Here is a 17,100-nt window from a genome sequence, read left to right on the forward strand (position 1 = left end):
TTAACAGTAATATAGTCTGCAGACAATGTTTTGAATAAAGTGGGCTTATCTTTGTTTCTATTTGCTGATATTACTCCATGGACTTCTCCCTGCTGCCTGATGTCCTCAAATGAAGACACAGTTTTGTGTACAGAGGTGGAATTAAATTCCTGGTGACACTGATTTGTGCCCATTTCCAGATGATGTTACATTCCACAAGTTCTTTATGCTTGTCCCTGAAGTAAGATTTATCAGGATCCTTGCAAATAAATTATCTGTTAGCATCTAGACCTACCATTTAAGCTCCCTTCCCCAACAAGGTTCTTAGATGCAAACTTAGTCATTCATTCTCCTGGAGCAGCTTCTGCATGCTTTCAAAGCTATACTGTGATGTTGTGTGAGAATGTCCAATTGGGTTGAAGTTCATTTGGTTCGGTTTTGTGTTTTGAGGAGCAGAAACTCAGTTTAGTTGATAAGTTGAATAAATCAGTGATTAAATGAAAGATGGTTTACTCTCAACTTTTCACAACTTACAAAGTACTGGTAATTGCCACTGTCCAAAAAGGCTAGTAATTTTTTTTAGCAATTTTTTTTTTAGTTCTCTTGTTATTCTCCTTGTAGAAAAATGCTACAAAATTGCCATGTGGAAACATGATCAATCACAATTCAGCCTAGTGAAATAATGAAAATATTTTGTGACTTTTTTTTGGATTTTATGTTTCTTGCTACATGTGAATGCTTTCATATGTGTCAATTGTCATAATTTCTTTACTAATTTTATTCTGTTAATTGAAAAAAAATTGTATTTAAAGATGATTGGTTTACATCATTGTTAGTATTTTGGAAGTATAGGATCTCCCGATTCAGGTGTAGCCACCCCAGTGCACCCAACACCAACATACCCAGATTCCTCCACCATTATACATTGTACTCTCTCTGCACCCTGTTCTCATCCTTCCCCTTTCTCCTTGTGTGCCTCAATTCTGTGGTCAGCTTTCAAGAGTGGGTTTTAAGGTTTGTCTTTGACCCTTTATTTGGATTCCCGTTATTCCACATTTAAAGTGACACTATCCGATACTTATCTTTCTTTTTCTGGCTTTTATCATTTAGCATATTCCCTTCCAGCTCCATCCATGTTGTCCCAAATGGCATGAGTTTATCTTTTCTGATCACTGAGTAGTTCTCCATTGTGCATACATACCTCATCTTCTTGTCCACTCATCTGTTTCGACACATTTGGGTTGTTTCCTTATGTTAGCTATTGTACATAGTACTGCAATAAAAATAGGAGTGCAGGTTTTCTTTTGAATTAGTGGTTATTTGTCCTTTGGGTAGATTCCTAGGAGTGGAAATGCTAGATCATATGGTAGATCCTTTGTTAATCTTTGAGAACCCCTCCATAGTGCTTTCCACAGGAACTGGACCTATTTACATTCTCACCAACAGTGTAAGATGGTTCATTTTTCTCTTCATCTATGCCAACATTTGTTGTTTCTGGGCTTTTTGATATGGGCCATTCTCACAGTGTGAGGTGATATCTCATTGTGGTTTTCTTTATATTTCTTTTTTTAAAAGATTTATTTATTTATGTGTAGAAGAACTGGGGTACAGGCCAAAGGTGCAGGAGGGTAAGAGGATTCACCAGAGACAGAGTGGGGAACAGAACAGGTAGAGTGGGGAGAAGAACAGGCAGGATGACTGAAATACACTGCTGAGGGGAGTAGTGGGCAAGACAAGAGAGATCTGCTGCGGCACATGGGTATCTCCCCGGCCAGTCAGGATCCAACCCATGCTGCAGAGGCTGTGGACAGCTTCGTAACACTGAGCTCAAGTGCCTGTGCCACCAAGGAGGCCCTTATTTGCATTTTTATTGAACATCTATATGTCTTCTTCAAAGAAATGCTTATTAGCTCTTTGCCCATTTTTAATTGGATTATTTGTTTTCCTTTTGTTGAGTTGTGTGACCTTCTTGTAGATCTTTGATATCACTCTCTGTTAGATGTATGGTATGGAACTATTTTTTCCCATTCAGTAGGCTGTTTTTTTTTTTTTCATTTTAGTTATAGTTTCATTCATTGTGTAGAACTTTTTTGTTTGTTTGTTTGATGTAGTCAATTATTTATATGGTCTTTTGTTTTCCTGGCTCTTGGGGCCAAATCTAAAAGGAATCACTGAGCTTAAGTCTTGAATTTTTACATGTTTTCCACTGTTGTATTTCATGATTTTAAGTCTTGCATTCAAATCTTTTTATTCACTTAGTGTCAATTTTTGTGTTTGGTATGAGATAGAGATATAGTTTCATTTTTTTGCTTGTGGCTGTCCAGTTTTCCCAACATCACTTTTGAAGAGGCTTTCTCATTCCAATGTATATTCTCGACTCTTTTGTCATAGATTATCCATTCATATATGTGTGAGTTAATTCTGAGATCTCAATTCTATTCTTTTGGTCTGTATATCTGTTTTTACTCCAGTAATATGTGGTATGAATTATTATAGCTTTACAGTATGGTTTAAAATCTGCAAGTGTGATACCACCACACTTCTTTTTTGTCTGTATATACTAACTTCCAGAAAAAAAATCATAAAAATGCCATTAATTTTTATCTACTCCTATCAAATTACCTTTTTTAATTTGACTCAAATATTGTTTTCATTAGAAATTGTCTTACATCATCTTGCTGACCACAACTAGTACATGGTCTAATTGTTCTGAATGTTGGATGTTTCAAGGAAATCAAGATCACTCCTTTGTTTCCATTAAACAAGGGAAAAGGAATGCCAAAGGCCACCATGGAATGTAGAGTCCCCTTTGGGAAGACAACCTGGCTTTAATGAGTCACTTGGCTCCACAAGTCATTGCTGCATAGCAAACTCAAGAAACTTTTCCTCAAAGGGGCAAACAATAGCAGCCCTAGGGAATTTGTCATTTTCTATTAGAGCCATCCTTTCCATCCCACTACACACACAAAGACACCCACGCCCATCCTGACAGCATGCATGTAACTATGTTCCTTGGCTGAGGGGAGTATTATATGAGTCATTTTATGCAGTATTCAGTCCACAACAACCCATTAAACTGACAAAGAAGTTCCACTTTATAACAAAAATCGCTTTGGAATTCAACATCAACAATTCCAACTTTCAATGGTGAGTGTAATATTCATGGCTTTGGATTAATGAATTTACATTTAATTTCTCAATGAGAAATTGAATATAATAGACAGCCTGATCATTTTAACCCTTGATCTCAATGGTATCAATAAGAGATGCCTTGCAAAATGGTCACTCTGGGCACCCAAAACAGGTTGTCCAGGATTCCCAGGGCCAATGTACATGGTCTACATGAGCCAAAGCTGCATAAATTTGTGTACCTTGAAATACCAAAAGGGAATAGGGAGGAAACCACCCAGTTAAGATTGGAAGAGGGGCAGACTGGGCGTGCAGGGGAGCGAGTCCCCGGCACAGGCATTTTGCAGCAGGGACCTTTCTTGCTGGAGACTGTGTGAACCCAGCAGAAGTCTCACCGAGGAGCCAGAGGTAAGCTGGGAGGCTTGCCCATGCCAGGCGCCTTCTAGCCTGCAGTTCCAGCCCAGAGGGGAGCAGCACCCACCGCTGGGGCAGACCGGGCGTGCAGGGGAGCACATTCCCGCATCGCCATTTTGCAGCAGGGACCTTTCTTTGCTGGAGACTTGTGAACCCAGCAGAAGTTGGCCAGAGGAGCCAGAGGTGAGCTGGGAAGGTCGCCCAAGATGCCGGCCAGTACCAGCAACACAGTGTCACAAGGAATACGGCAAATTAGAAAACAGGCAGTAGGGAGTAGAAAAACCACATGCAAACCAGCAATTCCTCAGCAAAAAAGCACACCGCAAAAAGAAAACCATCTACCAGATTGCAACGACAGCAACTTGGAAGAACTTCTGAGCCTTCCAGATAGAGAATTTAAAATTGCTGTGATTAAAATACTGACAGAAGTCATAAAGGAAAACAATGATAAGGGGAAAATAATTAATGACCAGAAGAATGAAATTGAGTGCCTAAAGAGGGAAGTAAAAGAAATGCAGGAGATCAAAGAATTAATGGAGACGCTAAAGAACTCTGGGAAAAGCAATGAAAGCAGAATAGATGAAATGGAAGAACGAATAAGTACTCTTGAAGACACAGAAATAAAAAGAACTAAAACAGAAAAGGAAGGAGAAGTATGAAGGAAAAAGACCGAAGAAAGACTTCGGGAACTATCTGACTCCATGAGGAATGGAAATATAAGAGTTATAGGAATCCCAGAAGGAGAGGAGAGAGATGTAGGAACAGAGAAAATATTCATGGATATAATTGAAGAGAACTTCCCAAACGCACAGAAGGAGCTGAAAATTGATATACAAGAAGCAAGAAGAACACCAAACTTCCATGACGAAAGGAAAAATACAGCAAGACACATAATAGTAAAGCTCCCAAGAATCTAAGACAAGGAAAAAATAATGAAACTAATAAGATGGAAGAAACAGATAACATTCAAAGGGAAACCAATCAGGCTGACATCAGACTTCTCTGAAGAAACACTACGGGCAAGGAGAGAGTGGAGGGACATAGTCAACAGACTCCAAGAAAACAGATGCCAACCAAGAATACTCTATCCCGCAAAGCTCTCCTTCCTGTATGAAGAAAGAATAAGGACCTTGCCAGACAAACAGAAACTCTGGAATTTTATTACGACTAAACCCCCACTCCAAAAAATACTACAAGGAGTCCTAAAGCCAGAACCTCAGAGGGACGAATAACAACAAAAGAAGGCCAAAGAAAGTTATTAAAAGAATAAATAAATAAAATCAAAGGAAAGACAAACACAATGGCAAATACAGATGCTAACATATCAATACTAACTCTAAATGTAAATGGACTAAACTCTTCAATAAAAAGACACAGAGTTGCAGGCTGGATTAAGAAACAAAACCCAACCTTTTGCTGTCTCCAGGAAACACATTTAGCTGCAAAAGATAAAAATAGACTCAAAGTTAAAGGATGGAAAACAATTCTACAAGTAAATGGACCAAAAAAGAAGGCAGGAACAGCTATACTCATATCAGATAAAACAGATTTCAAACTTAAAAAGATAAAAAGAGACCCCAGTGGTCATTACATTATGATCAAGGGGACAATACTTCAAGAAGAAATAACACTCATTAACATATATTCACCAAACGAAGGAGCACCAAAATATATGAGACAACTATTGGCATCTCTGAAAACAGACATCAGAGAAAACACATACGTAGTGGGAGACTTCAACACACCACTATCAACAATGGATAGATCAACAAGACAAAAAATAAGTAAAGACACTAAAGCTCTAAATAAGGATCTAGAGTGCTTGGGCTTAACAGACATATATAGAACACTAAACCCAAAAAAATCTGAGTATACATTTTTCTAAGCGCACACGGATCATTCTCTAGGATTGATCATATACTGGGGCACAAGACAAACATCAACAGATACACCAAGATTGAAATCATACCAACCATCTTTTCTGACCATGAAGGCATCAAGCTAGAAATAAACCATAAAAAGAAGGCAAGGTACTCTCCTACTTCGTGGAGATTGAAACCCACACTACTGGAAGTCCACTGGACTAACGAGGAGATAAAAGAAGAAATTAAAAAATTCTTTGAACTGAATGACAAGGAGGACACCAATTTCCTAAATTATGGGATGCAGCAAAAGCAGTAATAAGAGGAAAATATATAGCAATAGATGCTCACATCAAGAAACAAGAAAGAACTCAAAGAAACAACCTAATCTCGAAGCTCAAAGATCTAGATCTAGAAAAAGAACAACAAAAAAAACCCAAAACCAGTAGAAGAAAAGAAATAATAAAAACCAAAGCAGAAATAAATGAAATCGAACATAAAAAAACAATCCAAAAGATCAATGAAACCAAGAGCTGGTTCTTCAAAAAAATACATAAAATAGATAAACCCCTAGCCAGGCTCAACAAGGGCAAAAAGGGAGAAAGCACAAATAAATAGGATAATAAATGAAAGAGGAGAAATCACAACGGACGCAGCAGAAATCAAAAGAATAATTAATAACTACTATGAACAGTTATATCGAAACAAGTTCAACAATCTAGAGGAGATGGACAAATAGTAAACTACAACTCTACAATCACCCAAAGCTAGATAAAGAAGAAATAGACCACCTAAACAGACCACTTACAATTAGCGAAATTGAAATGGTAATCAAAAACCTCCCCAAAAACAAAAGCCCAGGATGTGATGGATTTACAAATGAATTCTACCAAACATTCAGAGATGAATTGGTGCCTATCCTTCACAAACTCTTCCAAAAAATTGAGAAGGAAGGTATAATACCTAACACGTTCTATGAAGCCAACATTACACTAATACCAAAACCGAATAAGGACAACACAAAAAAAGAAAACTATAGGCCAATCTCCCTAATGAACACTGATGCAAAAATCCTCAATAAAATTTTAGCTATCAGAATCCAACAGTGTATCCATAAGATAATTCACCACGACCAAGTAGGATCCATTCCAGGGACACAAGGATGGTTTAACATCCGAAAATCAATCAACGTTATCCAACACATCAACAAAAAGAAATATAAAAACCATATGATAATATCAATAGATGCCGAGAAAGCTTTCGACAAAGTGCAACACCCATTCATGATAAAAGCCCTTGAAATTCTTGGGATACACGGAACAAACCTCAACATCCTGAAGGCCATATACGACAAGCCAACAGCCAGTATCATTCTCAATGGTGAAAAGCTGAAAGCATTTCCATTAAGATCTGGAACAAGACAAGGATGTCCACTCTCACCACTGCTTTTCAATATAATACTGGAAGTCCTAGCCAGAGCAATAAGACAAGAGAAAGACATCCAAGGAATCCAAATAGGAAAAGAAGAAGTCAAACTATCACTCTTTGCAGATGATATGATAATATACATAGAGAACCCCAAAAACTCCATAGAAAAACTAATTGAACTCATCAATCAGTTCAGCAAAGTGGCAGGATACAAAATCAACATGCAAAAGTCAGAAGCCTTCCTATACACTAACAATAAATCTGAAGAAGAAGAAATGAAAAAAACCATCCCCTTTATTATCGAAACAAAAAAAAATCAAATACTTGGGAATAAATCTAACAAAAGAGGTAAAGGACCTTTACAAAGAAAACTATAAAACACTGTTAAAAGAAATAGAAGAAGATACAAAGAAATGGAAAGACATCCCCTGCTCATGGATTGGAAGAATAAACATTATTAAAATGGCCATCCTACCAAAAGCAATATACCGATTCAATGCTATTCCAATAAAAATTTCAATGTCATTCTTCAAAGAAATAGAACAATTATTGATGAAATTCATATGGAATCACCAAAAACCCTGAATAGCCAAAGCTCTCCTGAAAAAAAAGAAGGGAATGGAGGCATCACACTCCCAGATTTCAGGCTATACTACAAAGTCATAATCATCAAAACTGCATGGTATTGGAACAAGAACGGACACTCAGACCAATGGAATCGAATAGAAAATCCAGAAATAAACCCACAGATTTATGGTCAACTAATATTTGACAAAGGAGCAAAGAATATGCATTGGAGCAAAGAAAGTCTGTTCAATAAATGGTGCTGGGAAAACTGGGCTGCTACATGCAAAAGAATGAAGCTTGACTACTACCTCACACCATACACAAAAACCAACTCAAAATGGATTAAAGAACTAGACAGAAAACCTGAAACCATAAAATACATAGAAGGAAATATAGGCGAAACACTACGTGATTTGCACATCAAAGACATCTTTACAGACACATCACCCAAAGCAGTGATAGTGAAGGCAAAGATAAACAGCTGGGACTACATCAAATTAAAGAGCTTCTGCACAGCAAAAGAGACAATAACAAAAACAAAGAGAAACCCCACCAACTGGGAGAACATTTTTGCACCCAACACTAATGATAAAGGATTGATCACAAAAATCTGCAAAGAGCTGATGAGACTCAACAACAACAAAGAAAATAATCCAGTCAAAAAATGGGCAGAAGAGCTAAAAAGAAACTTCTTTGAAGAGGAAATGCAAATGGCCAACAGGCATATGAAAAAATGTTCAACATCACTTGTCATCAGGGAAATGCAAATCAAAACTACCATGAGATACCATCTTACACCAGTGAGAATGGCACATATTAAAAAAACTAGCAACAATAAATGTTGGCGAGGGTGTGGAGAAAAAGGAACTCTCCTGTACTGTTGGTGGGAGTGCAAACTGGTCCAACCACTGTGGAGAGCTGTGTGGAGATTTCTGGACCTACTAAACATAGAGCTTCCATATGATCCAGCAATTCCACTCCTAGGTATTTACCCAAAGGACACAGAAACATCAATTCCAAAGAACACCTGCACCCCTATGTTTATAGCAGCACTGTTTACAATAGCTAAGCTTTGGAAACAGCCCAAATGCCCAAAAATAGATGACTGGATCAAGAAGATGTGGTACATATATACCATGGAGTATTACTCAGCATTCAAAAAAGATAAACACATGCAATTTGCAGCAACATGGATGGCGCTGGAAGGGATTATGCTCAGCGAAATAAGCCAGAAAGAAAAAGAAAAATACCGGATGGTCTCACTCATAGCAGGAATCTAGAAAACTTAAATAAGGGACCAGGAAAATGAATAACTATAAGAAAGTAAAAATCAAAATCAACAAAAATCTATGAACCAGAGACACTTTTGGGGGGGGGTGGAGGGAGGGGAGGGATTGGGGTCAAAATGGGGGGGGTTGAAATTGTATGGGGAATATAAAAATAAAATTTATTATATAAAAAAAAATATTGGAAGAGGCTCAAAGTGTTTTTGATCATCTAAAGTGCCCTATGATTGAGAGAAGAATATTTTGAGGGTCAGAGTTCCTCCCCCACGTGGGCAATTATGAATGGGCTGCCAAAATCAAGTTTATGGTAGGAATCCAGGTGGTTAGAGAAGGAAAGGAAGGAATGAAAATCAGTAGGCATATTATAAAAATGAATGGCAAAGTTCAGAACTAAAAATGCAAAAGATACTGTTCTTTCGGCTCATTTTAGATTTGTGTTGAAATTTTTCATTTAGTTGTAAAACAGAAATTACGTTATACTTATATAGTATTATGTAATATAGTTACTTACACTATTATAAATACTTATATACTATATCATACTTATGTAATGAACCAAACAGTACTCCATTTTTACTAATAACAAATAATTCCTTAGCTTTGAGGCATGGTCATACATTTTGGGCATTTTGCAGATAACATTTTTAAGATCTCATTATATGCTGCATATAAGGATAAATATTTCATTTACAATAGAAAAGTCAAAGTCAGATATTGTCATTTGCCAGTTAAAAGAGCTAGCCAGTGGGAGTCCCAAAATGGCACTTTCTATGTAACTCCAGTCTCCATGACATGCTGTCAGAGTAAACATTGCTCACAGTTGTGCTTAATGAAAACAGAATCCTGCTTGCATCAGAGCAAAGAACTCAAATGTTGTATAGTGTTTGGCCCTATTCTTTACATCAGTGTTTGTTTGGAGGTTCACAAAGGAATCTGAAAAATAACCTACGAATGGAACCATCAAATTAACTATGGATGCTTACATTAAAAAAAGGGGAAGCTGGGGAAGCATGCTAGCTGTTATAAGATTTTCAAGTATCTATGTAGAAGGAAGATGGTTGTACCATTACATTGATGAGAATCAACTTATAAGATTAAAAACAAATTTTCTGATGATATAGCTAAAACCCATAGTAGTAAGCTACTTTTCACTAGAGTACCTTAAGTGCACTTAATGAAGTTCAACTGATGAAGAGATATAACATGTTCTTTAGTGAGTTGCTATTAGATCTATGATTTATTAGATTTTAGAATTAATTCAAAGATTTACTCCCACCATTGGAAATATTAAATAATTTATCATTTTTAATGTTTAAGATACTAATAGGAGAGTGATTAAAGAGAAGAAGGTGTTTGGTAAAATGGAAATGGAATTTGAAGTGTTTTGGGGTATGGAGTTATTTCTGGATATTGAGGTATTGTTTGTTGAGGTATTTGTTTCCAATGGAGAGTGCCAACAGGTAGCTAAACAATAGATCTGTACCTTCCAAGAAAGATACACTAAGCAGTCAAGGTTGAAGAATATTTAAAATAATTTTTTCAAAAAATAAAGGAATGTAACTTCAATTCCATGCAGCAGGTTGATTTTTTCTTTTGTACAAAGAAGAAACAAAAATCATATATAGCACATATTTGACAGGTTGGGTAGAAAAAGGAATTACTCTAAATGAATCTGAGGAGTAACAAAAGACAACTAGGAATGTGTGGGGAAAAGCATAAAACAAGTGAAGATTCATATTTTTTTCAACAGGAATAATTCACAGAGGAGATGGTGGTTGGAAACCATAGCGGTGTGACAGTTCATCCTCTTGGGGTTAACAAAGGATCCTATGCTTTGTGTTATCCTCTTTGTAATATTTCTAGCAATTTATGCTGTTACTTTGGTAGGCAACATCAGCATAATCACATTGATAAGAACCTGTTCCCAACTCCACACACCCATGTATCTCTTCCTTAGCCACTTAGCTTTTGTAGACCTTGGGTTTTCTGCATCTATCACACCCATAATGCTTATAGGATTTCTTAGACATAGAATAGTCCTCCCCGCTGCTGGCTGTGAAGCCCAATTCTGTTTTGGGGTCTTGTTTGGTACAACCGAGTGCTTTCTGCTGGCTGCCATGGCCTATGATCACTATGTTGCTATCTGCTCTCCACTGCTCTATTCTACCCACATGTCCCCCAGAGTGTGTATCCTCTTAGTAGGGTTTTCCTATGTTGGTGGGTGTGTGAATTCTTGGACGATTGGTAGTTGCTTATTGAAGCTGTATTTTTGTGGTCCAAATGAGATAAACCACTTTTTCTGTGATTTTGCCCCTTTATTGAAACTTTCTTGTTCCAATGTCTCCATTATTCAAATTATCCCTTCCATTTCTTCTAGATCCATCATTGTTTTTATCATGTTTGTCATCTCTCTCTCTTACATCTTCATCCTCATCACCATCCTGAAGATGCGCTCCACAGAAGGACGACACAAGGCCTTCTCCACCTGCACCTCCCACCTCACAGCCGTCACTCTCTACTATGGAACCATTAGCTTTATATATGTCTTGCCCAAATCCAGCTACTCAACTGACCAGAACAAAATCATATCTGTGTTCTACACAGTAGTGATCCCCATGTTGAATCCCCTGATTTACAGTCTGAGAAACAAAGATGTCAAGGAGGCTCTGAGAAAGGCAACTGTCAGAATATATCATTAAGATCCATTCTTAGCATTGCAGATAATCTGTTATTATTCTCACACTTACAACTACCAAATGTTGCTTAACTGACTGCTTATATTACAATCATAGTTCTTATAACTCTCACTTTTAGACATTGTAAACCAATTGGTAGACATCTTGAAATCAGTGATAATGATAGTAATGTTTATAACTATTTTTGAAAATCTATCTGTGCCAAACACATTTTTTATTTAGTTACCAAATACTAATTTGAACTTACTACATACCAAGCTTTACTGTAAGCATATTATATATATTAACTTACATATTCCTCAAAAAAATGAACTAGTTATTATATGTTCATAAATAAATCATGTGTGCACAAAGATAAGATGTTACCCAAATCCTACAGCTAGGAAGGTGTGGGTCAGTGTTTGAATCCAGTCATTCTGGTTCCAAAATTAGTATGTTGTCTTATTTCATTTTTACAACAATAGCATGATAGTGCTATTATAAAACTATCTAACTTACAGATAAGAAAACTGAATATGGGGGAGATCCAATAGTTTGTCTGGAGTGATATGTACTCAAATATTCCAATTATAGAGGAATCAAGTCCTTTGATTTCAGATATTTAGTCTATACTGCAATGTCACAGTCTAATGACTTCAGTACTGCTACTAATTTAGAGAATTTAAGTTGGGTAATCAATCATTTGTACCAATATTTTGAATAAACTCAAAGAAGTTCAACATGTGAAAATCCCAAATAAGGATCAAGTTGAAAAATCTGGACTGATTTCCATGTTATAGGAAATCTGAATACGATAGTATTCTGTTACATAACAGATAGTAAATCTGTTATAGGAAATGTCTGAATATGATAGTCACATGATTTCCTAGAATTCAATCCATATTCAAATACATGTTGAAAAACAAGCCATTCCTTTTGGCATAATGGGTTAATATTCATTTGTCATAATCTTCATTTGTAGGAAGTTAGTTTTATCTAATGATTGCCATTAGTGTGTCATTAACAATCACAGTTTCATAGTAGATTTATAAAAAATTAGGACTCATTAAAAACTCTAAAAATACACACTAGGGTGTAGAGAAAAAAGCCATCTTTCATTGTTCGTGGAAATGTAGAGTGGTCCAGTCTTGTAGAAAATGGTATGGCAGTATCTCAAAATATTACAAATGAAGCTACCACATGACTTGGCAATTTCAATCCTTGGTATCTACCTGGACTCTAATTTGAAGGTCTATCTGCACTCCCTATGTTCATCACAGCACTATTTACAATAGCCAAGCTATGAACAGCCTAAGCACCCAAAAACAGATGAGTGGATTAGGAAATGTGGTATAAACACACAATGGAATACTACTGAGCTATAGAAAGTGTGTTCTCTTGCTTTCGCCACAATGATGGACCTGGAAGGAATTATGCCAAACAAAATCATTCAGAAGGAGACATATATTGGATGCTGCCACTTCATGTGAAATATAGAGGAACAAAAGAAAGGGTCAGATTAAATGAAAGAAATAACAAACCCCAGACATCTAATTGTAGAACTGAATCTTCCAGAGGGGTGGGGGAAGGGAAAAGGAGAGAACCAAGTGGGGAAGAAACACATTGGATGCTCCATGATGGAGTCCTATGGGTTTTTAGTGGTGGATATGGTGTGGCAACAGTGCCTGAAGGGGACCATCTTATAACCCTACATGAGAAACAACACTGTGAATCAATGATATCTCTAAAAATGTTCATCTATTTATCTATTTATGGCAATTGCCTCTTCACTTTAAGCCATTTTGCTTATGAAAAGTTTGAATGGAATTACCTCCTTCAAAGAGTCCTGGAAATTGTCTATGAAAAGAATAAGAAATTTGGGTTCATACTGGGAATGAAATATGTATTTAACAGAAAAATCAATAAACTAAGTTCTAAAACTAGTAGATTTACATGATAATAAATAAGTTCAGAAAATACCTTAATCTCAACATGCATTTAAGATAATAAGAATCTTAGCAAAAGTAGAGAGAAGAAAACACACTTGATTGAGAGAAAACCTATTTCTGTTTGAAACATCAAAAAGTTTCCCTTCATGTCTGAGAAGAAAGAGATGCCTCTTAGCAGTATTTCTATTTTCCTTGGTATGATGGCACTATTAAGTCACTACATTAAGGTAAGATGGATAGAAGTTAATAAAGTGCCATAGATACTAACTATTTATGTAGAAAATAAGGAAGTACAGATATATTTTCTGTTGGTCCGTCCCGCAGGCCGACAGGGTTCAGGAACATGGAGGAGGGGCTGGGGATGAAAAACGATTCTACTCACAAGGATGGCTGCAGGAACTCACACTTTATTACTGAGGGGGCAGGGATATATATATGAAAGTCTGAGCATGCGCTTTTCTTGACTTGCGCATGAGCTTTGGTCTGTGCATGTGCTTTACGTGACTTGCGCATGCGCTTTGGTCTGCGCATGCACTTCATGTGGCTTGCGCATGCGCTTTGGTTATTGATAGCTCCCCCGGTTTTACTTTCTGCGCATGCACTTTCCATGGATCTTGCACCTTTCTGTTAAGATTGCATTAGATTTGTAGTTCTTTTGGTTGGCAGAAGCGAACACTACCTCAGGTCCCTCTATCAGCCAGAAAGCAGCATTGCCAAGGCGGTATTGCCAAAGTTAAGTTTTGCGTCTGTTATTGACGGCGGACACACAAGGGCCTGTCTTAGGTTGTGGCAGGTATGCACCCATGCTTACCCGTCATGGCTGTCCGCCACCTGGATTCCGGATAAGGTGACGGTGCTGTCTTAGGTTGCTATGGGGCACACCACCATCTTACCTGTCATTGGCCTACAAGTGGTCTAGCGCAATGTTTATCCAGACATTGGGTCCTGAGAAGGTTGTAATGGGGAATAGCACACATGTTTAAGCGCTACTCGTAAGTTTTTGCGTCTGTTCCACTGATGCCACAAGATGACAAAAATGACCCCTAGACAGAGGAAAATTAGACTGAGGAGAGAGACCACTCCACCTAAGGATTTGACCAATCCCCAAGCTTTGGAGAGCCAGGAGAGGGCTTGATTGGGATTAATAGTGAGGATTTGATTAGCCAATTGGACAGTAAATTTAAGAAAGTTTGGTTCCATGGGCCGCGCAGGTAGTCATTAAGGGAATGAACTTGGGAGGAGTAGTTGGATACAACAGCAGGGGTAACGCAGGTGAAGGCATAGGTAGGCATACAGGGGATATGAGCAGTTAAAGTCAGTAAATTGATTTCTTCCTGTATTAAGGAAACTTGTTGATTCAACTGGAGTAGTCCTACTGCGAGATGGTTGTTGATGGAATTTTGTGTGAGAAAGGCGTTGGAGACTCTTTCTGAGAGAAGGTTGATGGTATCTGCATTGAGTACGGAGTTGGATAGAGCTAGGCCACTGACCACCACGGACGCAGCTGTCAGCGTTGAGAAAACGGAGATCAAGGCGCCAACAACCAATGCCAGACCTGCTTGTCGATTTCGGATGATTACCTGAGAATTAGACTCAGACACATTGACGGGCATAATAACAACCTTAGGGAAATGCATGACAACGAAGGAATTGCTGAGGGTTTTAGACCAACAAGAGGAAAGGTGACAGCTACAATTGAGGGAGGATTGATTGTTGAATGTTAGATTGAAAGACACTATAGAAAGGAGTGCAGTGGTGGAATTGGTAGACAAGAATGATGGGAGAATACCCCCCTTTCTAGAATCAAGAGGGATCCATTTACTAGACCCAGATTTCGTTGTTCGGTTCAAGCAAAGGTATTCAGATGGTATTATCTCTAAACCTAAGAATTTCTGAAGCACTTCCGTAGAGTTAAGTAATTCAAGGCCATGGCTCTACAGGCTGTACCTGAAGAGTAATATTGTACAGTAATCTTTTTTCCTTATTTAAATAAAAGTTTGTATTGTGGTTGGGATTTTGAGGTTAAATTTTGGCTCTGCTACTTAACAGTGGTGTTTTTATGTAGCTTATCGCAGTCTGACTCATACATAAAATGGGATTATTACCTACCTTATGGGTTGTTGGGAGGGTTCAAACTAAATGAATGCATGGAACACATTAAAACGTTGATTATACACTACAGGATTAGAGTGGCTAGTAATCAGTACTATGTGAACACAGTGGTTAATACGGAAGTTCTCTGAAATAGCATTTTTTAAGGTGTAAGGTTTGGTTGAATTTTAAAGTATCACTGGGGACTATCACCCTCTAAATATTTTTTTATCATGTTAAAATTTTGTGGCTCTGCTAGTTTATTTTTTAACTTACATTTAGAAAAGAAGAAAAAAAAATGAGCACGCTGGGATGAAATAAGTAGCAGAGGTATGCAGAGAACTAATCTATATGGCGGCTAGGTGAAAACACTTTTTGCCTATTTTTCAAGATACTTTATCAAATACAAGTGAACAGACTTTTTTAGATTATGGTGAAATTTATTATACTAATTTAAGTATGTAGATAGCCTTTTACAGCTATGATAATCTAGATAGAGGGATATTAACTACAGAAATAATATGTAAAAAGAAACTCCTAGGTGTTTTCCTCGCGGGATGTTTGAGAAAGGCTTGAGGAGGTGGATTTTGAAAGAGCAGAAGTGAGGGACTGCACAAGCTCCCGGAAGTAGAGTGGGAATGGAGGGATACCGCCGATTTTTGGTTGATGGGGGTGGTCTATCATAGGGAGGTGGATAGTCTGTATTGTCCTCCACATCCCCCTCGTCTGAAGAGGAATTTCCCCCTGGATTTGAGGATTGAGAAGGGGGGGGGTTTCCGTGGCTGAGCTTGCCGTGGCCGAGCATGTGGCGGGCGTAGTTTTGCTTTCGGATTGAGCCGCAGAGCGCAATGCCTCAGCCACTAGTTCACAAGCAGCTGCTCCCCCATCACTAAGGGTATCATAAACTAGTTGCCACACAGAAAGAATACGGGGGGAACAGTTTGGGGTCCGTAAAGGTCACTGTGAAGAAGGAAGTCTACTTTGACCTTTTCCCAGTTTCATACTGAGACAGTGTCCTGCTGAAAGAACCATTTGCTGGTATTTGCGAGGACTGAGACTAGATTATGAAGGGTCTGAACCTTAATGGGAGTTCCATAATGTTTAAGCAGAAGTTGTAGGGCTCTAACAAGTTGGCCCTTGGACATGGTATTGCCCATGATGCCGATCACTTACCTAATCCTTACCTTACTGATAAGATCGGTCGCTCAGAGGATCCCTCGTACTCGTGCCCCACATTGGGCGCCACTTGTCGGTCAGTCCCACAGGCCAACGGGGTTCAGGAACATGGCGGAGGGTCTGGGGATGAAAAACGCTTCTACTCACATGGATGGCTGCAGGAACTCATGCTTTATTACCGAGGGGGGCAGGGATATATATATGAAAGTCTGAACATGCGCTTTTCTTGACTTGCGCATGCACTTTGGTCTGCGCATGTGCTTTACGTGGCTTGCGCATGCGCTTTGGTCTGCGCATGCACTTCATGTGGCTTGCGCATGTGCTTTGGTTATTGACAATTTTCAGAATTAAAGACATCTCTAGCAAGTTGATGAACACAAAACCAATATAAAATTGATTTATTTTTCTTTATATTAGCAACAAGCAAATAGAAAATGAAACTTTAAAAAATTAATAATAGGACATAGTGTTTATGCATAGGGGAGTGGGCATGGAATGTCCCAGAGAAGAAAAGAGAATGAAAGATTACAGAGATATTTAAAGA

General features: G+C 38.0%; 1 protein-coding gene across 1 annotated transcript; it reads left to right on the forward strand.

The window, feature by feature from the left end:
* Window positions 1-10,433: 10,433 nt before the first annotated feature.
* Window positions 10,434-11,364, forward strand: LOC311173608 (olfactory receptor 5P1-like; the record flags this gene model as incomplete). Its single annotated transcript, XM_084237676.1, is given in 2 exon segments — window positions 10,434-10,462; window positions 10,464-11,364. Coding segments are annotated over 2 exon segments (930 nt in total).
* Window positions 11,365-17,100: the final 5,736 nt, after the last annotated feature.

Source organism: Talpa europaea (genome assembly GCF_964194135.1).
Source record: "Talpa europaea genome assembly, chromosome: 1".
NCBI classification, from domain to species: Eukaryota; Metazoa; Chordata; class Mammalia; order Eulipotyphla; family Talpidae; genus Talpa; species Talpa europaea.